Source organism: Panthera tigris, chromosome A1, assembly GCF_018350195.1.
Source record: "Panthera tigris isolate Pti1 chromosome A1, P.tigris_Pti1_mat1.1, whole genome shotgun sequence".
Taxonomy (NCBI): domain Eukaryota; kingdom Metazoa; phylum Chordata; class Mammalia; order Carnivora; family Felidae; genus Panthera; species Panthera tigris.
The window spans coordinates 138,983,528-139,011,519 of NC_056660.1; the positions used below are offsets into that span (position 1 = coordinate 138,983,528).

The 27,992-nt window shown below is 39.9% G+C and overlaps 1 protein-coding gene across 1 annotated transcript; it reads left to right on the plus strand.

Annotated features, from left to right (window-relative positions):
• The first annotated feature begins 437 nt into the window (after positions 1–437).
• Positions 438–27,708, plus strand: HMGCR (3-hydroxy-3-methylglutaryl-CoA reductase). The gene is made up of 20 exons (XM_007079840.3): positions 438–522; positions 5,430–5,617; positions 6,085–6,196; positions 6,473–6,560; positions 7,721–7,805; positions 8,684–8,789; positions 11,888–11,994; positions 12,100–12,216; positions 12,643–12,803; positions 12,925–13,172; positions 13,541–13,719; positions 14,729–14,923; positions 15,512–15,670; positions 15,797–15,954; positions 17,046–17,151; positions 19,176–19,346; positions 19,657–19,797; positions 19,879–20,037; positions 20,476–20,630; positions 20,776–27,708. The coding sequence occupies exons 2-20, from the start codon at positions 5,453–5,455 to the stop codon at positions 20,828–20,830; spliced, it is 2,667 nt and encodes an 888-aa protein (XP_007079902.1). The 5' UTR covers positions 438–522; positions 5,430–5,452; the 3' UTR covers positions 20,831–27,708.
• Positions 27,709–27,992: the final 284 nt, after the last annotated feature.

Consider the following 27,992-nt stretch of genomic DNA (forward strand, 5'->3'; position numbering starts at 1 on the left):
GCTTTCTATCCTCAACCTGACCCTGCGTTTATTGTCACCTTCCAATTCTGCTTCTCACTGGTGTTTCCTATAGTACTCTCACAGCCGGGATGGCAACAGGTCAGGTCCGGGCCCGTAGGACACTCCACCCGCCAGATCCCCTATCGCCTTCGCCTGAGCACCTACCATGCTTGCGCCCCCAGGGCTCTTGGGCCAATAGGCAGGCCCTAGTTCTGGGACTCGACTAGCTATTGGTTGGCCGAGCCATGGTGAGAGATGGTGCGGTGCCTGTTGTCCGCAGCAGTGAGAGCTGTGGGAGGTTGTTAAGGCGACCGTTCGTGACGTAGCGCCGTGAGGCCCAGCAGCCCCCAGATGATTGGCTAGACGATCGGACGATCCTCTCTCATTGGTCGCAGGCTCAGCCGGGCTCAGCCGGCTCCGAGTGTGCGTAAGCCGAAGGTTCCTTCCGCTTCGCGTCTCCTTTGACTGGAGATAGACGGAGAGCCGGCGCCCCGGTTCGGTGGCCTCTAGTGAGATCGGGAGGTGAGGCGGGCTGTGGCCCCGAAGTGGGGCGGGGGCGGCGGGGAAGCGGGATTAGGGCTGTGTTGATGGCGGTTCTCGGGCTCCGCCTGGCCCTGGAAAGGGGCAACCAGCAGCCCCTGCGGACCTGGCGGGACCTGCAGTGGTGCCTTTGCGGGTGTGGGGGGCCTGGTCCCTGCGAGGTGTAAGGAGACGCCCTTGAGGCGCGGCTGAGCGGCGGCCGCACCGATGCCAGGGGGGCCTGGGGCCCGGCTGGGCCTGAGGGTTGGGCGGCGGGCTGGCTTCTTCGTGGCTGCCGTCACCATCGGTGGTCTGGCGGGGCGTAGCCGCGTTTGCCAGCCTAGTCCGAAGTAGTCGGTGTGGGCTACGCAGTCACTATCATCCGGGCGGAAAGGGTGCCAGGTCGGGTGACCCCGGAAGCCCCTCGATCCAAGAAATGCTGGGAGTGTGTGTGATGTGTCCCGCCGGCAGGCTCGCGGAGAGGCCTCGAGAAGGACTATCCGGTGCAGGCGTTCACGCCCAGGCGCTGCTGTTCGTCAGCACCTTTCTTTAAAGTGCTGGGAAAGATTTCCGTAAATGCTGCTGACTAACACAGAGCCATGGAAGAACCGTGCATCTGTAGAGATGTGTCTGGTCATTTACAGGAGCCACTAGTTGAGAGAATACGGAGCCCAATGTAGGGACTTGCCCAAGGACTTAAAGGATTCCTCCTCCTTCTTTTTAAAGTTTATTTTGAAGGAGAGAGAGTGCGAGTGGGGTAGGGGCAGAGGGAGAGAGAGAGCGGGGAGAGAGAATCCCAGTCTCTGTCTGCCCTGTCAGCGCAGAGCACGATGTGGGTCTGGAATTAACGAACCGTGAGATCATGACCTGAGTGGAAACCAAGAGTTGGAAGCTTAACCGACTCAGCCACCCAGGCGCCCCAAGGATTCTTCTTTTTCTATTCACCTTTCTCCCCTCTTCTCCCTCCTCATTTTTCTTTTTCGTAAGGGGCTTGAGTCTCCTTGGTGCTCATATAATTGAGTCCAAACCTTGTAGATTTTCTGGAATTATTTGGTTTGGATTAGGAATATAGGTTTCAATATAGAATAGGCAATTTCTGCGGTGAGAGACGGCTGATGTACTCCATCTTAAATGGTCATTTGAAATATTTCATGGCTTGGTTGAGGACATGCCACCTTAGACTTCGTCGTGAAAAGTTATAGGAAACATTTTTTTCTGGGCCGTACTAAATAATCATGCATAATTTCAGCATCTCAATATGGAGGATGTATTTTTTGCGTGTGAGTATATTTTACTCTTCATGCAATGAAAGTCGTTTTCTGATTTAGAGGTAATCTAGCAAAAGCCTGTAGTGTACTTTGGGATCGACTGGTTTTTGAGGTCCCGCTTTGTTGTGTTTTTCTAGGATTTGTGATGAACTTGGCAGTAAGTACAAATGGAATTTAGTAACATGAAGGTTAAGAAACTGTGCAAAGATTAATCATTAATATATGAAAACTTGGGTGTGGCATGAGCATTTCATGATGAAGTGTGTATGTGTGTGCACACCCTCCTTTTGTTCTTGTATGATCTCCTTTTTAAACCATGGATGGATAACTACATGTGTATCAGTATCTATTTAGGTTTGACCCATATAAAATTGCAGATATTTGAAATTTGAATTTTTTTTAAACCTACACAAGTAGCAGTTTCAGATGGCTCCACATAATACTTGTGTTTGTTAAACAACTTTGGAGCTCTAGCTTAGTAAGTGAATAGAGATGTGACTCATAAAAGCATGTAAGAGAGTTGAATGTAGAATCCTGGTTTCCTGATTTCCAGTACTAAATATATATATATATATATATATATATATATATATATATATACACACACACACACACACACACACACATGTATATGTATGTATATACTTATTTATTTACTAGAATACTAGTTTGAGCCGCAGAATGCTACATCCTTTTGGAACTAAAAATGACTCAGTATAAGACATGGTTCTTGCCTTCAAAGAGTCAGAATGTACACAGCAGTTACTTTAAGAGCCGTGTAAGATGGTGTATAATCAGATGCTGGGATGTGTGGCACAGGAGGAGTGCAGGGTGGGAGGAAAGAATTAGAGTCAGAGGCCAAAGCATCCTTTTCTGCAGTTGGCCGTGGTAGGTAGTTTCTGTGGTGCATTGGATTGGAGTTTGATGATTCCATTGAATTTAAATGATCTCTTCTTTTGAGGAATCTGTGAAATTTTTGGGGAATACTTCATTGTGCATAGGCAAGGTATACATTGCCTATTTAACTGTTTTTTTTTTTTTTTTTTTAAAGTAAAACTTATTTTTGTTGCTGCATGGCCTATATAGTGTCCATTGAATTCTCATGGGCTGTCCTGTAGCCTACTTATGACACTTGCAACTGCTGATGAAGGTGGCATTTAACTACTTTGCATAATCACCAGGAAATGGGGAGGATGCCCGTGAGAAATGAGATGGTATATAATTATATGGTTACTTTTGACACACCTTGTACATTTGATTACTGAGTTTGTATTTCCAAATAGGTGAGATTCTCTGTGTTTGGGGCTGGTTCACAGGATCATGTGTAATTTTTTCCCTGAATGTTGCAAAGATGACTTTACCTAGGAAAGAAATGTCCCAGTATTGAAAATGCTGCCATGAAATCTTTTTAAGGGACAACATGATGTACCTAATATATAATTGTGGGTTAATGATGCTAAACCAATTTGTGATCGAATTGGGGTGGCTTTCTGCTAGCAGCTCAGATTTTAATTCAACAGAATTAACTTTTTAATAGTGAAGGATACATTGACTTAATACGGAATAATCTAAGTTGAGAGTGTTTTGGTGGGGAGAGAATGTTTTGACGTAGTGTTGAAATGTATTTTTAGTTGATTCATTTTCTGGAACATTGATGCTTGTTGATCCTTTAGACCAGCTTGCAGAGTTTTTGTTTTTTGCTACAAGGATGTTATGTGATAGAAAACTGTCCTGAAAATCTAGGCTCTTAGAAGGGTTTGGTGTAATGAAGTAGGATGCAAATCTATGATTATTACTCTCCAGTGCTTTAAGTCCAAGTGCCTGCTCATTTAATAGAAACTCTTTTTGTTATTGTTCATTTTCAAAAGCAGTGTATAGACTATAGCCTGTCTTCCCTACTCCATTCTGCTTTCGTATGTTCCCAGAATTCTCTGCTTCAGCCCTTAACTGGGGTGGTGGGGTGGGAGGGGGAGGGCTAGCAGGTGGGCAGTTATATCTGTACCTTGTTGACTTATATTCATTTTTAGGTCTATTTCAAGATGTGTCAATAAAATGCATGCTACTGTAGTTTATGAGTTTATTTTCAATTAAGCAGGTATTTGTTGAGCAACCGCTGTATGTGGATGCAAGGTGCTGGAGGATAAAATGCGGAACAAGACTCAGGGAGGAAGTTTGAAAAAGCATGAATAAACGCAGGCAGATGCATGCCGCATTTGTAGATCTTAGTGACTGCCAACCTGTTAAAATTGAGACCCCCCCCCAGGAAGACATGTTATGTTGGAAGCCACTACACACACTCCTATATGTATGGTTCCATGAACCCTAAACTTTTAAGAGATAATACCTAACCCATGCTACATGTTTACCTACAGCTGTTTTTTCTATTTTATTAAAAAATGTTTGTTCTGACTCGCAAAACTGATTTCATGATTTAATTGATCCAATGAAAGATGGTTGCCTGCAGTCAGAAAGCCAGCTGCCCAGCTGGTGGCTGGAGCAGCTGAAATGGAGAGAATATAGAGTGACACAGTGGGAGATGACATTCGGTAATTACTTTGGTTCCTGAAAACTACTCTTATTTTCTGTCCCTTAGTCCTTAAGGTAGCGTATTTAACTTTCTTCTTCTTCATTTGTTGCCATTTAACTTACTGTCTTTAATAAATGAGTCATTTTCTTAGCTGTTACTGTAAACATGAGATTCCTTTGAATTCTTGCTAGTGTGTCAACCAGTAGCCTTACTTTAAAAATCTTAATTTGAAATAGATTTTTATGGGTAATGAAATACGCTTTATTGTAAGCATTAATTTTAGTCTAAGACATTTTACAAGTTCCCGTATTGGAGACCAGTGACTATCAGATTTTTTAAAAATCACAGTATCGGAATGAACAGAGTTGGCCAGCAAGCATGGGGAAGTTTAGTCATGGTATTCGTTAGATCAGAATTACCTGTATGTTCTATCGGGAATTTTTGAATGTTACAGACATCTACTTTGGCCAGCCATCCTCTTCTTCTGTTACTGTTCTAGCATTTTATTAGCTGTAAAAATGGAAAAAGACTTTTTCTGGTGACAGCAACAGTAGGAAGTTTTATTAAACATCATTTTGCCACTAACAGTATGCCATGTTTTGAATGGAATGGAAGACTGTAATGGTTCTCTGCCTTCGAGGACAGGCAACAAGTAGATTGGTATTTGCCTTTTGTGTAATTGGAATACGGAGAATGAAGAGGGTGCTAATGCGCATTTTATGTCAGGGAAATTAGAAAACAAATGTGAACAGTTGTTTTTTACTTTTTTTTTCTGTCTCATTGCTCTCCTCCTTAGCTCAGATAATATTGTGGCCCGAGATATTTATTTGGTTTCCTCATAAAAGCTTGAATTCTACAAATTGTAAGAAATAGCTGTTTTTAAGTTGGTTGCTAATAGAAGAATATTTAAGTGTTATGAGTAAAAAAGTAATATCAAAGTCCTCATTTTAATTTTATAATTATTTTCCAGCACTAATAAGGAACACTATCAAATAGTATTACTCATATGTATAAGACAGTGTGCCTACAAAAGCAGAGTTTACAATGCAGAATCTTCTTTTCCTAAAAATACAGTGAAATGTGTACTAAGTGTTCACACTCGATATTCCTTCCAGGATCCAAGGATTCTGTAGCTACAATGTTGTCAAGACTTTTCCGAATGCATGGCCTTTTTGTGGCCTCCCATCCCTGGGAAGTCATAGTGGGGACGGTGACACTGACCATCTGTATGATGTCCATGAACATGTTTACTGGTAACGATAAGATCTGTGGTTGGAATTATGAGTGTCCCAAGTTTGAAGAGGTTGGTGAAATTAATTTGATACTGACTAAATTACACTTTCAGTTTCTAAAGAGCCTTTCCTCTTAAGAGATCATATAATCAAAAAAGTTCCAAGTAAAATTTTTATCTTAGTGTTCATGAACTTATCTCAAATTTCCATTTACTTACAGTGTTTGGAAACACACTGGAAATACCTTTCTTCATGCCTTTTCTGCATAAAATGAGTGTAATTGACTTTACTTGAGAAAATAATAGCTTAAAGTGATTAACGGAGGAAAATGATGGGCTTTAAACAGTGGATTGTTGAAAAACTGTATTTAATTCTTGATATACATATTTAATATTTTTTATTTGACTTGTGCCTGTATTTATATTATTGTGACAAATATATAAACTAATGATGCATACAAAATAAAAGTTCTTACATATCATTGCTTGTTTTAAAAAGTAAAACTGTTGGGATTTTTTTTTCTTGTGTCTTCCAACAGGATGTTTTAAGCAGTGACATCATAATTCTGACAATAACACGATGCATAGCGATCCTGTATATTTACTTCCAGTTCCAGAATTTACGTCAACTTGGATCAAAATATATTTTGGGTAATCATTTTATACATTTAACTTCTTTGTGCTATCAAATTTTTGTTTTGCTATAGAAATACATATTTTTGTTCAAATCCTGTATATGGAAACCTGTGTATTGCTTAAAGTGCTGCCGCATAAATTCAGTGGTTTCCTTATTGGGAGTAGATATTCTGATAGTTGAGATCTTAATAAACTGGAGAATATAATATTTCTTTCAGAATATTGTATGGGATTATGTTATTTTTATAATAAAGGATGATTTTTTTCTCAGTTTGAGTTTTGTCATTTTAGGTATTGCTGGCCTCTTCACGATTTTCTCAAGTTTCGTATTCAGTACGGTTGTCATTCATTTCTTGGATAAAGAATTGACAGGCTTGAAGTAAGTCTTTAAAGCATGAATATACTTTTTTTCCAAGAAACAATGTTAACAATTTTTCTTCTCCAAGTTATAAAGTATTACGTACATTTTCAAAAATTTATAGAAAATATGGGGAAATTTTTCATGTAGTCATTTAGCTAATGATAACACCTTTTGGTATTTATCCTTTCCTACCTGTTTTTACACTTAAACAAAAATTCTGAGATCACACTGTATATATTGCTTTGTAACTTCTTTATGCCTAATGATAGTTTATCAACATCTTTGCTTGCCCTTAGTGCTAAACTAAATTATTTCTGAGGAGTTTCTCGTATCCCCCTATGTGAATATATTGTAGGTCATTTACTAAACCCTCTATGATTCGATTCTTAGTTTATTTAATTTCCTCTATTAATAACACTATGGTGAATGTCTTTGTGGATAAATTTGTGTTCATATTTATTCTCAGAATTTATTCCTAGGTGTGAGACAGTGGCTGTGTAAATTTTTAGGGCTTTTGAGTGCTGTTACTGCCAACTTTCTCTCCAGAAAGCTTGTTAAGTTTATCCTCCCACAAGTAGTGACCAAGTAAAAGAAATTACATACATTTCACTTCTTTTCCCCATGTGAATTCAAGGAAACATTTTTTACTTAGGATGTTATTTTGGTATAAAATTATCAAAAGGTGTTTCTATGAAAATATATTGACATTTTTAACTTTATAAATAGTTCTTAATTTTGTTTGTTTATTTATTTTGAGAGAGATGGGGGGCGGGGAGACAGAGAGAGAAGGAGGGAGAATCCCAAGCAGGCTTTGTGCTGTCAGCACAGAGCCTGATGTGGGGTTTGATCCCACAAACTGAGAGATCATGACCTGAGCAGAAAGCAAGACTTGGATGCTTAACCGAATGAGCCACCCAGGCACCTCAACGTTCTCAACGTTACAAATAGTTTTAACAAATATTTTTGAGCACTGAGTATGTTTAGCTTTGAGGATGTCACAGGGGAGTGAGTATAAGGTATACCTTATGGACTACAAAAAGGTACCTATACTAAAGAATCATACAGTGTATGGGACAGGGGTTTTGTCTTAGAAAGCTTTTTTTTTTGTCTTAGAAAGCATTTTTAAGCTACATTTTTTCATCTGATGAATGTACCTGATCATCTTGATTTTTTTGCAGTGAAGCTTTGCCCTTTTTCCTACTTTTGATTGACCTTTCCAGAGCAAGTGCACTAGCAAAGTTTGCCCTCAGTTCCAACTCACAGGTAAGTATTATTTTTAAGACACAAATGTTAATATTGTTCTTTTTTTCAGTTTGTTTACATTATTAGGAAAGATTAATAGCTTCTTCACAGTTGAAGATTCAGGAATTGCCCACAGTTTTAATTGTCAGGTCTTAAGACTGGTCTTTTTGGGTACCTAATAACTCAGTTATAATTGCATAGCTTCTGGAATTTGGGATCTCCATTTTCCTATTTGAAGATTTCAGAAATTAAGGTAATATGACTTTTGGATAAGTAAGAGTGTTCCCCGGTGAAACCTATCAGAGAATAGGACAGGATGTAATAGAAGAGAGTCTGAGGGTAGATTGATTTCTAAAATTTTGGCATTACCACTTGCATTTTTTTCCATCTAAAGTTTTATCTTGGTGTTCATTAGTCACTGTAAAGAACCTAACATTTTCAGTAATCTTGCATCAGAGTATCTGAGTATAAAGTAGCTTGCCATTCTACCTTGATTATGTATTTGATAACTGTCTCGAATACTTGAACATGTTGACGAGAGTATGATTTAGGTTTCATAGTATTAAGGTCTTAAAAAATTTGCAATTAAGAACTGTCAATTGTAGCCAATATAAAATGTTGTAGTGTTTCATTATGTGGTATTTAGATGGCAGGATTGACGCACCACCTCAAAGGACTCCTCCCAAGAAGTATCTCACCCAGTGGAAAGGGAAAGCAGGGCCTTGGATTTGACTTTTTTTAATCCTTTGCACCTGCAATGCCTGTTAGTGGTATTATATTGTTTATTTTACTCTTTTTATAGCACATTCGCTTTTAACAGAGGCCTTAGGATGCTCTCTGACTTTTTCCAAAGTTACTTTGAATCTTACCCTCATTGATAAGTACGGTCTGTGTTTTAGGATGAAGTGCGGGAAAATATCGCTCGTGGAATGGCAATTTTAGGTCCCACGTTCACCCTTGATGCCCTTGTAGAATGTCTTGTGATTGGAGTTGGAACCATGTCAGGTTTGTAAGAGATTTTTAATGTTTTTTAAACTAAGTTTGTAGATGAAGGGAAAAAAGAACGTCTGAGATTACATTGGTTATTCTTTTTTCTTAAAAAGATTTTTTTTGTTGTTTATTTTGAGAGAGAGAGAGAGAGAGAGAGAAAGTGTGTGCATGCAAGTGGCGGAGGGTTAGAGAGAGGAGAAGGGAGAGAGAATCCCAAGCAGGCTCTGAGTTGTCAGTGCAGAGCTCAACTTGGTGCTTGATCCCATGAACCATGAGATCATGACCTGAGCTGAATCCAAGAGTCGGAACTTAACTGACTGAGCCAGCCAGGTATCCCTGCATTGGTTATTCTTAAGTTCTGACTTTTAAAAGTGTGACATTATTCTTAAAAGGTTTTAACTGAATGAATATGTGGATTTATCTGACCTTAATGTCTGACTGCTTTTGTGAAAACTTAGTAGCAGTTTAGTGATACTTAGTTTTCACGATTGCTACCTTCTGTTTCTGTACTCCACCCTTTTGCTGATTTTGTGGTGTTTATTTTTTTGCTTAGTTTTTAACCAAGATTGTATTCTATGCTTCATCTTAGCCAAAAGGCCGAGAAGCAATAACCAAGATTGTATTCTAAGGCTCATCTGGGGCACCTTCCAGTGCACCTGCCCAGACTAAGTTAGTGATTTGGTTCCTTGTGGGTTTTGTTTTTGTTGGTTTTTTGTTTTTTTGTTTTTTTGGTTCTTTGTGTTTTTATTGTCCTGTAGGAGACAGTGCAAGCGTCAGAAGTGGGCCAGATGTAAGTTAGGTCCACCTAATAGGCTGGTTGGCAAGATTTAATCAGATGGTATGCAGTACATCTTAGCGAGTACCTAGCATTGATCTCAACACGTTTCTTAATCCTTAATTAGATAGTAGAGAATTAGATGTTAAATATCAAACACAGGATGGAAGTTGTGGCCTGGCCTGGCCTGGAAATTTGCCAGGGTGAATGTATCATGCTGTTGTTGTGAAGATTTCCTAATCATTAAAACTAGACTTTATGGGGGCGCCTGGGTGGCGCAGTCGGTTAAGCGTCCGACTTCAGCCAGGTCACGATCTCGCGGTCCGTGAGTTCGAGCCCCGCGTCAGGCTCTGGGCTGATGGCTCGGAGCCTGGAGCCTGTTTCCGATTCTGTGTCTCCCTCTCTCTCTGCCCCTCCCCCGTTCATGCTCTGTCTCTCTCTGTCCCAAAAATAAATAAAAAACGTTGAAAAAAAAAAAAATTAAAAAAAAAAAAAATAAATAAAAACTAGACTTTATGGCTTCCTCAGGGAGCTACCCTTAGTAATGACAGTTGCAGCCTATTTCTTGGTGCCTGAGTGCCCTGGATAAGGGGCTTCATTCTTCACAGGTAAATTATCTAGCTTTTATGAAAGCAGTTGGTTGTCGTTACTTTTTTAGTCCAGGGCTTGTCACTTGGTAGTATGTTAAATACATGTTTCTTCTTTCTGAGAGTAAATTTATTATTTATTGTTTTTTAATCTGTCATTCAACATTTAGCAAGGAAGTATTTTTTTTTTTTTTTTTTTTATTTATTTTTGGGACAGAGAGAGACAGAGCATGAACGGGGGAGGGGCAGAGAGAGAGGGAGACACAGAATCGGAAACAGGCTCCAGGCTCCGAGCCATCAGCCCAGAGCCTGACGCGGGGCTCGAACTCACAGACCGCGAGATCGTGACCTGGCTGAAGTCGGACGCTTAACCGACTGCGCCACCCAGGCGCCCCTAGCAAGGAAGTATTTTTAAAAAATATTTTTTATTTGTTTAAAAAAATGTTTTTAATGTTTATTTTTATTTTTGAGAGAGAGAGACAGAGTGCGAGTGGGGGAGAGGCAGAGAGAGAGAGGGAGACACAGAACTCGAAGCGGGCTTCAGGTTCTGAGCTGTCAGCACAGAGCCTGATGCGGGGCCTGAACCCACAAGCCACGAGATCAACATCCGACTCTGGCTCAGGTCATGATCTTGCACCTTGTGGGTTTAGGCCCTGCGTTGGGCTCTGTGCTGACAGCTCAGAGCCGGGAGCCTTCTTTGGATTCTGTGTCTCCATCTCTCTGCTCCTCCTCTGCTCACACTCTGTCTCCTCTAAAATAAATAAACAATAAAAACATTTTTTTAAATAAAACAAAAGTACTTAAAAATACAATATGTGTTTTTGGTCTATTATTTAGTCATATGATCTGTTTAGAATTCAAAAATAAAATAGACTGTTGAGTTTTTTGTTATTCTAGTTAGCAGTTTTATAGGAAGAGGGAATGATTTTTTTATTTACATTTCAAAACATTTTTATATTTCATATGAGTGACATCAGAAATATGTTTTATATTCAAGTTTATTTGTAAAGTTGAGGGAATAGGATTTGGTAATCAAAGGTATTTTTCGGCTCTATAATTCTGCTAACCTTCTGTTTGGGACATATACCACGTGATACCTTAAACATTTTGTAATGGAACATTTGTTAATTTTGGATCTTGAGTTGCCTTTTTGCATTATTTAATTTTTCAAACAGATCCATGAAATTCATCAAAATTATAAGAACAGCAATTGCCATGATAGAGGTTGTACTGAAATTAGAGTTCATTTAGTGCACATAAAGTATTTATTATGATACTGAATCGGGAATGGCATAACTGGCAGTATGTTTTACTTTAATCAAAAGTAAATCAAAAGTAAATCCACAGGTGAATTGCTTTTCTGGCAAAGAGTGGAATTGGATCCAGACTGTGGGAGGTTGACTCATCAGAGTAGCCTGGCCTTGTTAATCCCTATTTCAAAACTGATTGCTACCCTTTGATAAAAGGGGATTATCATATGTAAATTAAATACAATGACTGTGCCTGGCATTGTGATGTTGGAGACCTGGGAGGAGACAAGTTCTTTTCCCGAGAGGGAGAGGGAGTTATTCCTGTTCTAATGCTTGGTATCACCTTGGAGTTCCTCATTTCTTTTTCCAGTAGATAGGAAAGAGTTTAATATACTAATGTTTTCTTGTATTTGTCTACCTAGAGGAAAGGTCCCTGTGATGTATGTAGCATCAAAAATATAGATACTTTACTAATTATACATTTAATTTTTCTCTAACCAGGGGTGCGTCAACTTGAGATTATGTGCTGCTTTGGCTGCATGTCAGTTCTTGCCAACTACTTTGTGTTCATGACTTTCTTCCCAGCTTGCGTTTCCTTGGTTTTAGAGGTAAGAGCTGTTCTTACGGCATTAGTAGAAGAGTAATGTTTCTCATCAAATCTGTTCACTTAAATAGAATCGTACCTTCTAATGTAACACTGGTTTACTTTGTAGCTTTCTCGGGAAAGCCGTGAGGGTCGTCCGATTTGGCAGCTGAGCCATTTTGCTCGAGTTTTAGAAGAAGAAGAAAATAAGCCAAATCCTGTTACTCAGAGAGTTAAGATGATTATGGTAATTTCATAGTTTTCTTTTCCCTTCTGTATTTTCAGTTCCAGTGTTCCATATGTTCTGTTCATATGTTCTGCTTTTTGATTTTTTTTCTCCTTCCTGTTATCTTTCTACATTTTTTGTCTCTTTCATTGATGTTCCTCTTTCTTTTTTTTCCTTGTCTCTCATTTCTTTGAGGCTCCTGGTGTCTCTCCCTTAAACAGATGTTTCAAATTCCTTTGCTTTACTTCTCTTTGCAAACCTGTTTTTTTGCAACGTTTTCAGTAGTTTAGTATGCCACTACTTTAGTCCCAGAGCAAGTGCAGGGCTTTCTTTTCATGCTGGGGGGAGACCATGAAAGATGGTGTCTGGCTATCCAGTTGCTAAGGATGAGAAGTTTAAGTGGCATTGATATGCAGAGGATATATAATTTATAACATTTTATTTCAGTCTCTAGGCTTGGTTCTTGTTCATGCGCACAGTCGCTGGATAGCTGATCCTTCGCCTCAAAACAGTACGGCAGAAAATTCTAAGGTTTCTTTAGGATTGGATGAAAGTGTGTCCAAGAGAATTGAACCAAGTGTTTCCCTCTGGCAGTTTTATCTCTCTAAGTAAGTTACCTGAGACCTGCTTTGTTGTGTATTAATCATAGTAGTCTATGTTACTAAAAGTTTAGGTTGTACCATTTTAATTTCTGAGTAATAACTTTTTAATTTCCTTTCTTTTATTTAGAATGATCAGCATGGATATTGAACAAGTTATTACCCTTAGTTTAGCTCTCCTTCTGGCTGTCAAGTACATCTTCTTTGAACAAGCTGAGACAGAATCTACACTCTCATTAAAAAACCCTATCACATCTCCTGTAGTGACCCCCAAAAAAGTCCCAGATGATTGTTGTAGACGTGAACCTATACTGGTCAGAAATAGCCAGAAATTCCATGCAGTGGAGGAAGAGACCAGGATAAACAGAGAAAGAAAAGGTGATTTCTTGTTCTCTTTATTTTCCATTTTTCCAATACTGATTTGTTCAGAAGCGGAGTTCGTTTTAAAACGTATGTTCACTTGGGGCGCCTGGGTGGCGCAGTCGGTTAAGCGTCCGACTTCAGCCAGGTCACGATCTCGCGGTCCGTGAGTTCGAGCCCCGCGTCAGGCTCTGGGCTGATGGCTCGGAGCCTGGAGCCTGTTTCCGATTCTGTGTCTCCCTCTCTCTCTGCCCCTCCCCCGTTCATGCTCTGTCTCTCTCTGTCCCAAAAATAAATAAAAAACGTTGAAAAAAAAAAAAATTTAAAAAAAATAAAAATAAAACGTATGTTCACTGTTGTGAGATTTCGTTTGGTTTCTTGAACAGTTGAGGTCATAAAACCCTTAGTGGCAGAAACTGACACCTCCAGCAGAGCTACATTTGTGGTTGGTAACTCTTCCTTACTTGATACTTCACTGGAACTAGAGGCACAGGAACCTGACATTGAACTTCCCATTGAGCCTCGGCCTAATGAAGAATGTCTACAGATACTTGGGAATGCAGAGGTGAGGAAAATAAAGTTAATTCAAGCTTTGTATCTTTTTGCTTTTTTTAAGAAAGGAAGGAAGGAAGTTCTCGCTACTGAGTACTTAAGTTCTGGGCACCGTGTTATGTGGTTTGCAGGTAGTGGTCTTTTTTATTCCCCACAACTTTGTGAGATAGTTGGAATTACCTCCATTTTTCAGATGAGAAAGAGAAAGCTGAGGCTCCAGGAGGCGTATTTCCCAAAGTAATACATTATTTAGGAAATGGAAAAGCAGAGATCAAGAGTCCAAGATTTACTGACTCAAGAGACAGTGCTCTTTACCCTTTACTACCGTTTGCCAGAGAGATGAGCCACTACTCTATTCTCATGTGTGTTGGGGCCTAGAAAAGGTTTCATTCAAAAACGAGCTTCAAAGACAGAAGAAAAGTTTTTTGTTTTGTTTTCTTTTTGGTTTGCTTTTTAATAAGCTTCATGCTCACCAGACGCTTGTTTTCCTTTCTGACATCTGAGGGGGTATTCTGCCTACACGGCCGTAGGAGTTAATTCATGCTTTACTGTGACTTTGTGTTCCATCCGTATCTGCTTAATCATTCCTAATTTATGTGCACATGAGTGAGAGTAGCATCATGTTTGTTTTTCTTTCACTTTCCCTCATTCCTATTAACATGTGTGCCAATTTTTGAACTGTTTTGCTGTATACAGAGTTACCAAAACTTAGAGGGTGGCCATCAGAATCTTAATTGTGGTTTTGTTTTTGTTTTTTTTTTCTATGAACTTCCCTTGCAAAATTTGGTGTTTTGGTTTTACATTTGTTTAGGGTCACATTTTTATAGAGAATTTGCTTTCATTTTGATATTCTTATTTCCATTCAAATCATCTTTAGAACTCCAAAGTTCTTTGGGTTCTCCTCTACTGAGCATTGTTTGTATTAAATGTTGTATTTGTTATGAAGAATACGAAGTGCACTTCAAATTTTTTGTCATCCCCCTCTCACAACTCCTTCCCATTTTTTTTTTTCATTTCTTTAGAAAGGTGCAAAATTCCTTAGTGATGCTGAGATCATCCAATTAGTTAATGCTAAGCATATCCCAGCTTACAAGTTGGAAACTCTGATGGAAACCCATGAACGAGGTGTATCTATTCGCCGACAGTTACTGTCCAGAAAACTTCCAGAGCCTTCTTCTCTCCAGTATCTACCTTACAGGAACTATAATTACTCCTTGGTATGTTTTCTTGATTTGAGAAAGTTTGCTTTTGTAGCTTTTTAGTCTTGTAGCTTTAGTCTTCAGCTTTTTAGTCTTTTCTTTTTTTGTTTTTTAATTTTTTTTTAATGTTTATTTCTGAGAGAGGGAGAGAGAGCACAAGCAGGGGAGGGGCAGAGAGAGAGGGAGACAGAATTGGAAACGGGCTCCAGGCTCTGGGCTGTCAGCACAGAGCCTGACGCAAGGCTCGAACTCACAAACCGTGAGATCATGACCTGAGGCGAAGTCGGACGCTTAACCAACTGAGCCACCCAGGCGCCCCTAGTCTTTTTCTTGACTAGTCTTTTGTATGTACATAATTTTATAAAACATTTGTTTAATCACTTCACTGTAATTTTGTATTCTGCTTATGATTATAGGTCCTAGAAATTCAAAATATTTTTCCTGTTGTTTATAGTCATTGTCAATGACTTTTGTACTTTTAAATACTTACAAGGAGTAGATAAAAATGTTGAAAAATAAAGGGTTATGTTTGAAAACAGTTATGGATGAGAAGGGCTGTGTATTTGTGATAGCAATTTTCACTCAGTACCTGACTTTCCCTTTTAGGTGATGGGAACTTGTTGTGAGAATGTTATTGGATATATGCCCATCCCTGTTGGGGTGGCAGGACCTCTGTGCTTGGATGGAAAAGAATACCAGGTGCCGATGGCGACAACAGAAGGTTGTCTTGTGGCCAGCACTAACAGAGGCTGCAGAGCAATAGGTGTAAGTAGGCATTTCTGTATTTGCCTGTTTTAAGATATGCACTAGGCCAGGCAATGAGAAGAGAACTGGGGCCAAGCAGAAGTGTTTTCAGGATTAACATGTGCTTCCGTAACGTCCTCTGCATAGCTTGGTGGAGGTGCCAGCAGCCGAATCCTTGCAGATGGGATGACCCGTGGCCCAGTGGTGCGTCTCCCCCGTGCTTGTGACTCCGCAGAGGTGAAGGCCTGGCTGGAGACACCTGAAGGGTTCACAGTGATAAAGGAGGCTTTTGACAGTACTAGCAGGTGTGTGTGGGGTTTATGTGTGTGTGTGTTTATGTTTATTTCAGAGCCAGTGTCATCTTCTGTGATCGCTAAACATAACTGTTGACATACTGCCTGCTTCAAGTGACGTACCAAAATCTGAACTTTAAGTCCATTTATTCAAAATGAGTAATATTTATCCTTGGGGCAGAATGTTGGTCCAAATGAATACCTCCAGAGGAGTAAATAGGGAAAAATAGTATGAGCTAGTAAGTTTGTGTGTTGGTTTTATAAGACTCAGGGTGTTTTTGTTTTTTGGGTTTTTGGTTTATTTAGTTTTTTGTTTTGTTTTTTGATGTGTATTCATTTTTGAAGGAGAGACAGAGGGTGAGTCATTTTTGACAGAGAGAGAGAGAGAGAGACAGACAGAGGGTGAGCAGGGGAGGGGCAGAAAGAGAGGGAGACACAGAATCCAAAGCAGGCTCCAGACTCTGACCTGTAAGCACAGGGCCTGATGCGGGGCTCAAATTCACTAGCCATGAGATCATGACCTGAGCTGAAGTTGGACGCTTAACGGATTGAGCCACCCAGGTACCCCTATTTTGGTTTTTTTGTTTGTTTCAGTTTTTATTTAAATGTTAGTAAGTTAACATATAGTTGTAATACTGGTTTCAGAAATAGAATTCATCACTTATAATACCCAAGGCTCATCAAAAGTGCCCTCCTTAATGCCCACCCCCCCACCTACTTCTCTCCATCAGCCCTCAGTTTGTTCTTCATGAAGAATCTCTAGGGATTCCTGGGTGGCTCAGTCAGTTAAGTGTCAACTCTGGATTTTGGCTCAGGTCATGATCTCATGGCTTGTGAGATTGAGCCCGAGTCAGGCTCTGTGCCAAATAGCTGGAGTCTGCTTGGGACTCTCTCTCCCTCTCTCTCTGCCTCTCCCCGACTCGTGTGCACATGCACTGTCTCTCTCTCAAAACAAATAATAAACATTAGAAAAGAAAAAGAATGAAACAGTTGAATTAGTAATCTCCATGAGTATTCTCTTATGTGTAAAATCAGCTAAAGTAGATTTTTAAGATAACTTGTATCTTCTTAACAAAATAAAAAACATTCACTTTTGTTTATAGATTTGCACGTTTACAGAAACTTCATATGAGTATGGCTGGTCGCAACCTTTATATCCGTTTCCAGTCCAGGTCAGGTGATGCCATGGGGATGAACATGATTTCAAAGGTGAGCCTAATAGACTATAATAGAGTTTGTAAGACTGAATGCCCCAGGGGAGGGGAACTGGGTATCAGGGAGGTAAGAGTGGGGAGTAGACTCACTGTATATGTCCTCCTGTATTTTTGAATTTGGTGCCGTGTACACATACTACTTATTCAAAGGGTTCATTGATGGGAAGATTTTTATTGAAAGCTAAATCTTGATTCATGTAACTTATCGGGCACTTATTGGCTCTGATATATTTTTGTATTTGATATGTTTAATTTAGATGGAGTATTATGCATGTTCTGGGCCTACTCAGAAGGGGTGGGAGGATTCTTGGGGTTATTGCTCCTTGGCTTTGTCCTATAAACTTTGAAAGCATACCTCTTTTAGAGACCTCAAGACTTGTATTTAAGAGGCCAAGTTCTTGTATGTAGTCCATTTATCTCCTTATAAGAATATTGTGTATGGTTTACATTTTATTCTACTGATGTTTTCTTATTTACAGATACTATTTTTTATTTACAAATATTCACAAATGTAAAATGTTAAAGTCAATTAGGTTAGCAAGATTTATTTTGTAGTTTAACCAGAGAGAGAAGAGGGGGGAATAATGACTAAAAACTTAAGTTTTGAAAGTTGCCGATAAATAGTGTAGTGGTTCCTCAAAAAATTAAAAATAGAATTATGATCCAGCAATTCCACTTCTGGGTATTTACCCAAAAGAGTTGAAAACTAGGTTTCAGAGACTTATTTGTGCCCCTCTGTTCATAGCAGCAGCATTCACAGTAGCGGAGAGGTAGAAACAACCCAAGTGTTCATGGACAGATGAATGGATGAATAAAATGTTGTGTGTACATATAATGAGATATTATTAAACCCTAACAAAATAGGAAATTTTGACATGCTAAATGAACCTTGAGGTTCACTTGCTAAGTTAAATAATCCGGCTAACAAAAAAGACAAATACTATGCAAATTCACACTTGCGAAGTACCTAGATTAAATTCATAGAGACAGAAAGGGGAAGGGTAGTTGCCAGGGGCTGAGGAGAAAGGGAAATGGGGAGTTATTTAATGGGTTTGGAGTTTCAATTTTGCAAGACAAAAGATTTCTGGAGATTGGCTGTACCGACAGTGTGAATGGACTTAACCCTGATGAACTGTACACTTGAAAATAGTTAAGATGGTAACTTCTATGTTATATGTATTTTACCACAGTTGAAACAGTTTTTTTAATTGCCAGTTAGTATGTTGGGCTACTGAGATACGCGTTAACTGAATTAATTTCACTTAAATTGGAAGTCTTGTTTACAGTTTTGTAAGGTAAATCCCAATGACTTTCCATTAACGACAGGATTTACTTTTATGTCTGACTTCTCTTTGCAGACTTGCTAACTTGGGTTTTTAGGTAACAATTTAATAACTAGAAGAGAGAATTTATTACTTGTTGATCATGGGTTGAGTTACTCACTACCAGTGACATGATGATGAGTATTATATTCTCACTGAATATTTTTTAATTCATTTTTTAATTTTACTATTCTCATTATTTCTCATCTACATCCTGTTTACCCGTGACTATGAAGAACTTTGTTTTCATTCTTAGAAGGAAACTAGGAGTCTTATTTCTTTTCTTTTAATGTTTATTTATTTTTGAGAGAGAGAGAGACACACATAGTGTAAGCAGGGGAAGAGCCGAGAGAGAGGGAGACACAGAATCTGAAGCAGGCCCCAGGCTCTGAGCTGTCAGTACAGAGCCCGACGCGGGGCGCGAACTCACGGACCGCGAGATCATGACCTGAGCCGAAGTCAGACACTTAATCCACTGAGCTACCCAGGCGCCCCCATAGGAGTCTATTTCTGACTGAGAAGTTAGTCACTGTGATGGTTAACGAAACTATTATTTTATGCTCACTTCCTTTGAAGTATATTATATTTAGAAATATTGTAGTGATTGTGTTTATAAGTATTAGTATTACTAGATACAGATAAAGCCTCTGATCTATCAATAACTTTGTACATTTTAATTTTGTTGTGTTGTTGACAGGGCACAGAGAAGGCACTTTCGAAACTTCATGAGTATTTCCCTGAAATGCAGATTCTAGCAGTCAGCGGTAACTATTGTACTGACAAGAAACCTGCTGCTATAAATTGGATAGAGGGAAGAGGGAAGTCTGTGGTTTGTGAAGCTGTCATTCCAGCCAAGGTTGTCAGAGAAGTGAGTGATTGGATGATCATTTTATTTTGTAAATTGGTTTAAAAATCGGGAAAGGAATATTAACATTCTAAGTGAAGTTTAACATACGGACGTACGTGTTATGTTAAAGATGACTGTGGGATCACATCTTGCCCACCTGTGTATGGTATTCACAGGAACAAGCTTTACTGATACTCTTCACTGAGGACAAGGCCTCAGTGGGGCCGTATCTAAACTCTGTTGGTTTCTGGAGGACAGAAAGATAGAGCTGGGTAACATGCCCTGAGTCTTCTGGGAGAACATGTAAAATGTGCACAACTCTGTTTGCTAGGTATTAAAGACGACTACGGAAGCTATGATTGAGGTCAACATTAATAAGAATCTGGTGGGCTCTGCCATGGCCGGGAGCATTGGAGGTTACAACGCCCATGCGGCGAACATCGTAACCGCCATCTACATTGCCTGTGGACAGGTGAGGGCTCCAGCCTCTCCTTCTCTTGTCTTGGGTTGTTCTAAGTTGAGAGAAGTTTTATACTTCTTTTTATTTTTTCAGGATGCAGCACAGAATGTTGGTAGTTCAAACTGTATTACTTTGATGGAAGCAAGCGGCCCCACGAATGAAGATCTGTATATCAGCTGCACCATGCCGTCTATAGAAATAGGAACTGTGGGCGGTGGGACCAACCTGCTCCCTCAGCAAGCTTGTTTGCAGGTATGACGCCTCAGCCCCAAAGCCTGGTGACCTCAGGCCAGTTCTGACTCGCTGGGATTCTCTGTTTCTGCCTGACACCCCATGTCACTCAGCTGTATTTTAGCTGGTCTTGTCATTCTTCTGCTTCTCACCAGCCTAACCCATTGTGTCGAAGCAAGCATGTTGAGACATGTGCTTAGTAAAATGAGAAGTTAGATTAAGAGAGTAAATGAATGTTCATCTATTCTGATTAAGTGCCCTGCAGACCAGGCTGTGGATGTTATGTTAACTATGGTGCATGTTATTGTGAGTACTGGCTGTCAAATCTTGGAGATTGTATACTTCTGGAATCCGTTCTATTCTGATGCCATTGTAGTTGCCCTTATTTTAGCTGATAGAGAAGGAAGTTGTTGCCATGAGTTTAAGGGCGAGTCCCGCTGTGTCTCTCCCTGGCTGCAGATGCTAGGTGTTCAAGGAGCATGCAAAGACAACCCTGGGGAAAATGCCCGGCAGCTTGCCAGGATCGTGTGCGGTACAGTAATGGCCGGGGAATTGTCACTGATGGCAGCGTTGGCAGCCGGACATCTTGTCAAAAGTCACATGATTCACAACAGGTAAGACTTACAGATTTACTTAACATGTTTTCCTGTACTTAAAAATGCAGTACAAAAAACCTACTACTCACAGACAATAGTCTTAACTTAAAATTCTGCATTCGTGATATTTTATATATTCCTGCTTTGTCTTTTTCTGCCATAGGTCAAAGATAAATTTACAAGACCTCCAAGGAACTGGCACTAAAAACGCTGCTTGAATAGTCTGACAGATCTGAACTGAAACACGGGCATTGGGTTCTAAAGGACTAACATAAAATCTGTGAATTAAAAAGCTCAGTGCGGTGTTATGTTGAGGATGAATAGACATGATCTGTGAGGTGACTGCTTGGTGTTTGGCTCTTTCAGGGATCCTTCTTTCCATGCACATTTCTCGGATCTGAAAATAGTATATTGCTTTATGTGCTGTGCTCTCTGGAAGGAAAGATCTTAACATGGATATCATGCTCTGAACATCACAGATTGTAACCTACAGCTCACTTCTGAAAGAGAATACAAGATGGAAACAAGTGTTTTCTTTTGATGAGATCCATGGAGTTCGTGGTGATCAGTGTGAGATTGACCCTTCTCTCCATCCTCCCCTCCCTCCTGGTTGAAAATGGAGTTTTAAATTATACTGTAGCTGACAAACTGATTTCATAATTAATTTATTGAGTCTGGGTTATAGAACTTAAATAAGAGCTAAGTTTATTTTTTGTAAACTAATAATTCATTTGGTGCTGGTCTATTTTGATTTCTTTTTGGGTAGCCATTGTGATTCTTCAGAAGGGGACCTACTTTCTTCAAGGGAAGAATTACTCTTATTCCCAAACTACTGAATAATGTGCTAAGCAGTGCTAATAGTTCTCTGTCAAGAAAACAAATCACTGCATTCATCTCTGTAGGCTGTTTGTTCAGAGAGGCCTCTTGTCTAAATATAAATGTCTGTCTAGATTGCTAGAACATTTCTTGTAGCGTAAGGCTTTAAAGAAACAAGAGTTTTGCACTCTTTAAATATACAAGAGCTCTTAATATTGCTTAGACAAAGGGGACTCTCTTTATCAAGAACGTACAAGTCTGACCTCTCAGAGCTCAGAGGTTGGAAAACACAGGCTTGAAAAAAATGCCGTTTCTCTAAGCCAACTTTAGTTTCTTAAAAGACTTCAATTTATTTAGCTGAAAAATCTAGGTGGTTTTTTTGTAAAGAACTGTATCAAATCTGTATATGTTGTAATAAAACTTCTTATGCTAGGAGTTTATTGAAAGTGTTCAAGAAATAAATAAAAATCAACTTGTATACTGATAAGACACTCTAAGCTTGGGCCAGAAAACAGAGTTGTTTAATGTTGTCCAGGAAACCCTGGCTTGCCTTTCAAGCCCAGTGAAAGGGAAAGTCAGCTTTCAGAGCCAGTGAAGGTGCCACATGAATGGCCCTGGAGGAGCGTACTTTGTTCCTGTGGCCAGGAGGTTGGTGACCAAAACATTCACACAAGGCTCTTTGGATAGACCCATAAAGGCTCTTTGCTTCCTCAGGGGGTCAGCAGAGTTGTTGAATCTTAACGTTTTTTTAATGTACAAGTTTTGTATAAATAATAAAGAACTCCTTATTTTATATTACATCTAATGTTTCAAGTGTTGGTCTTGGAGAGAGAAGATGGACTCTGAAGAACATTCCAGTAATGCCGTGGCAGCATGGAGAGCCTCTGAGTGATTGTGTCTGCATTACTGTTGTGGAAGATTGACCTTTGCTGTTGTATGTAAAGTTTAAATTGCTTCCGTTGTGACTTGCAGCCAGTGACTTCTTATTTATCCGAACTTTTCATGGAAGTGGCAGTGAAAAGTGTGAGTCTTCATTCTGGTGACTGTAACCAATATTGTCTTGCTAAATGAATGTTTTGTATAATTACTAAATTGTATACATTTTGTTATACTTTTTTCCCAGTTCCAGTAAATTATGAAAAGGAGGTTAATATTGATTAATGTAAGCAGTAACCTTTTTTTGTTTGGACTGACTGTTGGCCTGAGGCCTGAAAGCTTGAAAGGCCAGAGTGGTAACCTAAATACTCCCACTGGGTGTCCCATGACCATTTATTATTCTTCGTCATATGCTCCAATTCCTACAGCATTAATGGCAGGCCAGTGTTGTATGTGCATTACACTACTTTCTTTATACTTAAGAGAGTTTGATTAGTTCGGATTGATCTCCTAGCTGGACCATTTTTGGATATTGGGAATGTGAGGGTTAGTTGAGAGGAATGGGGCATAAAGATTAGGCAGCCAAAACCAAATGGCCATTGTACATTTCAGCTGTATCAGCTGACTGGGGGAGTAGAGTTTAGCAAAGCTGAAGTTGGCCTCTTTCAAGGCTGATTGCTATTTACTTGGAATTGTTGATTGCCCTTCTGCTACAGTTGGAGGTGAAAGGGGAGTACGAATCACTTAAGTACCAAGGCCCAGATGCTAGAAAATCAGTTTGAATTTTTTTTCCTGAAAATGACATGTGATCACTTGTAGGGTCAAAGCCCTCCAGAGTGAAGCAGGCTGGACAGGTGACCGTGGAGAGTTTTCAATGCCCTTATCTACTGGGTGATGGATGACCAGTGAGCTGCATGTGGCAGGACAGGATTTTTTCCTCATCTTAGGATAGAGAATTAAATTCAAAGGAACATCCTAAGAGGACACAGAACAGCAAAACACATCAAATACAAATCCACTGTGTGCAGAAGGTTGAAATAAGGGTGGCAAAGTCATTATAGAATTGTTTTGAAGACTAATATTTTTCAAAAACTATCTGTTACGGATAAGACTTGAATTTATTGATAATGAACTTTGCCCAGTCAGCAAAAATAATGAATGGATAACCTCTACACTGGAAGTCGAGAGAGCATGGCAAATGATTTAGTTTACAATTACGTTTGAACAGATTACCTTTTCATTGTGATGTACATGGAACACTCCACCCCCTTGTTTTCCTTTCCTTCCTGAGCAAGTTTGATGGGAGGCATGGGTACCGGCTTGTCACAGAACACGTGAACAGTTCTCAAGCAGCTGCTCCCTAAGGCCAATAGAAGAGCCCTGGGTAACGGCTGGATTTAGGAGGTAGAGCATGAGAGTGTTCTCATCCAGTGCTTCTCCAACTTGAGTGTGCAGGTCCACTCACCTGGAGGACTTGTCCGTACAGAGTGCCGGGCCCCACCCCCGGAGTTTCTGACCCCCTTGGTCTGGGGTGGGGCCAGAACATGACAGTTACCTTGCAGCTGCTGCTGCTCTACCAGTCTTGGATTTCAGTATGAGGTACCTGGTATTCCTGTGAACGTGAGAGTATTAGCATATTGTTTATTCAGAAGCACACGGTTGGAAAACACCTATGGAGAGACCAAGTGCCAGTCAGTAAGACTTAATTAGAATTAATCCTAGAGATTAATTAGTTAATAGAACAACCAACCAACTAGAATGGGTTATGTGGCTTTGGTGTCTCCCCTCCCACCTACCCTGTGACAACCTATCCCCCAACATTAAAGTCTCCACATCTGTAGTTTTAGCAGCATATTCCCCTCACTGTCCTCACTATTCCCCTTGGTCCCTACTCTCTCTCCCAAAGGTCCCACATAAGAGTAGGGGGGACAAAAAAAAGGCAAACCTACTTTTAAAGAGGTTTAAATCTACCACTATCCACTCACTGGCCTCACTCACCTACCTTGTAGCCCCAAAGTTTGAAGCCTCGCCTCACCCTCCTTGTAACCCCCCAAGTTTGACTCTTGTAGTTTAACTTCTGGGGATTTCAAGCCTGGAGCAGGATTACTCTTGACTGTTGAGTCAAGAAACTGACTCAACAGACCATTCCATTTGGTTAATTCTGAAGCCAGATGGCAGGGAGCATTTAAAGGAAGAAGGACCTTGTGCCAGCTGCTAACACAGAGCAGCACCTCGTGTGTTTTGTTGAGGAAACTCTCAGCATAAGGAAGTAATCCAAAATAGAAGGGCTGTAGTCATCTAGCCGATGTTGATTATGGAACTCCTTTGCTTTCCTGTCACTTGAAATTTGAAATGGTCAACAGGGCTTAGTAGATGAGGTGGGGGTGGGGGCCAATGGAGCAATTCTGTCTCAGTCTCCATCCTAAAACCATCTGGGATTGCATGTTAGGAACATTGGACACAATAAAGCAAATTGAGTATTGATCGCCCTAAATGATATGGGACAGAAGAACCTCACTTGCCAGCTCTCTCGTACCCCTTGAAGCTCACAAAAGAGATCAGAGGAGTCTCTTCCTCCCTGCCCATTTCACTGTCTGGACTTGGGCTCTAGCCTCAAAGGGCTCTTAAAGTAAAACCATCCAGTTTTAATGCACTGCCTGCCTTAGTCTTTTCTGATCTAGGGTATATATAACCTGTGAGAGATCTACCTCATTCTTAAACTTTATTGCTCTTAAGAGCAAGATAGAGTCAGTGTGTATGGAGTAGCCCATTCACCTCTGGCCATCTGGATGCTCTCGCCCACATTGTACAACCCTTGGTAAATAGCAAAAGCTTAAAGTTGGCTTGCTGGTATAGCCTGGATAATTGTAATTTTACATGGAAAGCTCTTGGGGAAATGCTCATCTTTTAACTTGTTTAGGACAGTGCCTACTTCAGCCAGTAGAAAACAAACCTTGAACACCACCAGGAAAAAAATGTTGGGCATACATCTCCAATAAATGTGTATTTCTTGATAAATTATATTGAATTATGTGTATCGTCAAATAAAAGACTTGAATGATAAAAAAAAATATATATATATATATAGAAATAAAACTGAAGATCTTTTTTTTCTTGTATTTTAATGGTAAATCTTGCCCACATTTTCCTCCAGACTGGACAGAAGTCTAATGAAGACAGTGAAGGGACCATGCCTTTTCTTGTCACCTTAGTACAGCATCTTAAAGGTCCTCAATGTTGTTAAATAGCCGACAAAATGAGTATAATTAGGACTTACTCCAAAGAGAAAATAATAGTCATTTACAACAGGAGGAGCACAGCAGTGTTGAGTTGGGAATCCAGAGACCTCCATTCCAGCCGTGGCTTTGCCACTCATTGGCTGTGAGACCTTAATCTCTTTTCCTTGGTTCCCTTGTCAGAGGAGATTGCCGGATTAGTGGCTTCTAAGGCCTTAAGTACCTCTCTATGTTCTATGAAATGCTGTATTTATGTATATATAGACAGACTCATTCTATTATCCAAAGATGGAAATGAGATATCTTTTTAGTGGCTGTGGTATGGATCTCACGTCTGTCCAGTTTAGGGAACAGCTTAGTTACCTAATGCATGGCACCACAGGGGCTCTGGGCAGAGGTCGCTTAGCCAATGGTCTCCCATTTTGTCATGTTTCATCAGCTGCTCAGCTAAGTCTACTTGTCTTTGCAGCCTAGACCCATGTGGGCTGTGACAGTGCTTTACAATTCCTTGCACATCTGCTACTATCCTTGGCTGGGAGATTGGGATCTCTTTCTAAGGGCTTACATCCTAAGGGAAGAGAAGATAATTATGTCCCTCTTGCTAGATCTTCTCCTTTTGTATGTAACATATCCTTCTTGGACAACCTCTCCTCCCTTTCTCTCTTCGGTTTTCAAATCTGCACCTTTCATTGAAGTTAAAACCCTCTGCCCCTCTCTGCTCCATTTACTGTATTTCACAGCCTATCCATTTTTTCCCTCTTTACTGCCTTAAACATTCTATTGAAACTGCTGATTTTAGGTGGAGAGGGAGCTATGTTCTGAGGTTTATGTCAGTGGGGCTGAAAAGCTGGAGTCTAGCTTATTAGTTAATACAACAATGTCATACTGATATAATCCAACTCTGAAGGGGGAAAAGCACAATGGAACTGAAGAGGAAGAGTTGAAGGGCTGGTATAATTAAGGTCAGAAATTGGGACCCTCAAGTAAGTTCTGAATGTTGACTGAAGGGAGGAGAGAGGAGTGCCTGAGAAGGTAACTTGCTTCTGATTGCTGAGTGACAGACATGGAGTAAATCCACCCGACAGGGATGATTCATTTGTAGAGGGACTAAGGTGAGTCAGGCTGGTAAGGCAGACAGACTAAGGCTAAACTCTTACAAGATAACTTTTGACATTAGACTGAAGTCAAGCAGTGTGGACTCCGTTCTAGAGAGCACTGGTAAAACATTTAAGCAAGAGGCATTATGTATTACAGTACAATTTCATAGTGGCAGGAGGGAGAACTGATGATAAATAGAAAGGCAAAGACATCACTTAGGAGACTCTCTACACGGATTCTCCAGCTCAGAACTCTTTCCCATTCAGCTGCTATTTTATAAACACGGGACAGACAGCCAGGCAGCTCTAGTTTGAGACACGATGCTATTGCTTCCATTTCTCAAGTTTTAAAAACTCATTATTTCCCCTCCCCATTTCTGGCATTGTAATGAGAATTATGTACAAGTAAAAATGACATTAGCAAGACTTATTCCACATCCTAACAAAACCAGGCATCAAACCCCATTGAGTTTTTTTTTAGATGTGTTAAACAATAATGCTCAAAACAGACCTTCAGTGCTGGTAGAATGAATCAAACTACTTCACAGAGCCTTCTGGGTTCCATGAAGTGGCTTTATCTCTCTAGTTTTCTCCCTCACTAGACATACACCTGCAGGCAAAACCGCAGACAGACAAGGCAAGTAACTTACAGTTCGGCCCAAAGCCCAAAAATGTTTACATCCTTCTTGTCTTTAAACTCAAAAGACAATATGCAGCATGCATGTGGTTGACTAAATAATCCCTAACATTTGCAGAGTGCTTTAAAAGTTTTCAAGAAATTCTAAATATGTTGTCTCACTCTTCCCCAAACAACCCTGTGATGTAGATGATTATTACTTTACAGAAAAGAAAAACAGATGCAGACATTGAAATGACTTGGCAAGATCAAAACTGTTCAAGTGAGAGCCCAAAAATTTCGTCTCTGTCTTCTCATCTTCTGTCTTCTAAGCCATTCGTTCCTTTCTGGTATGTTAAACACAGGATTCCCAGGAACATGGTGAAAAATTCACTTAGAAATAACAAACTTTACTGGATGTTAGTAATGAAAAGTGAAAATTCACAAACCACAAATTAAACAGCAGTTTTAAAATAAAGTGAACAATTAGACAATTTACCAATTTGGTGCTATCAATATTGACAGAAGTTGGTAACTTGTTAAAACACAGCAACAACCCATTTCTTACTTTTTCAGAACACAACTGAGAACCAAGAATCAAAAAACAAAACACTTGCATATCTTGAAGGTAGCTAAGTATATCATTCAATGCACCTTATTCAAATGTTCCTGATTGCAAAGCCTATTTCCTCTTAGTTTATATACATTCCTAAAAAGCTTGGTTATGACAAAAACAACA

Excerpts from the sequence above, each read along its gene's own strand:
- HMGCR (XM_007079840.3), top strand. The coding sequence starts at position 5,453 with ATGTTGTCAAGACTTTTCCGAATGCATGGCCTTTTTGTGGCCTCCCAT. Across the intron at positions 14,924-15,511 it reads GGAACTATAATTACTCCTTG|GTGATGGGAACTTGTTGTGA; the intron begins GTATGTTTTCTT and ends TTTCCCTTTTAG. Across the intron at positions 15,671-15,796 it reads GAGGCTGCAGAGCAATAGGT|CTTGGTGGAGGTGCCAGCAG; the intron begins GTAAGTAGGCAT and ends TCCTCTGCATAG.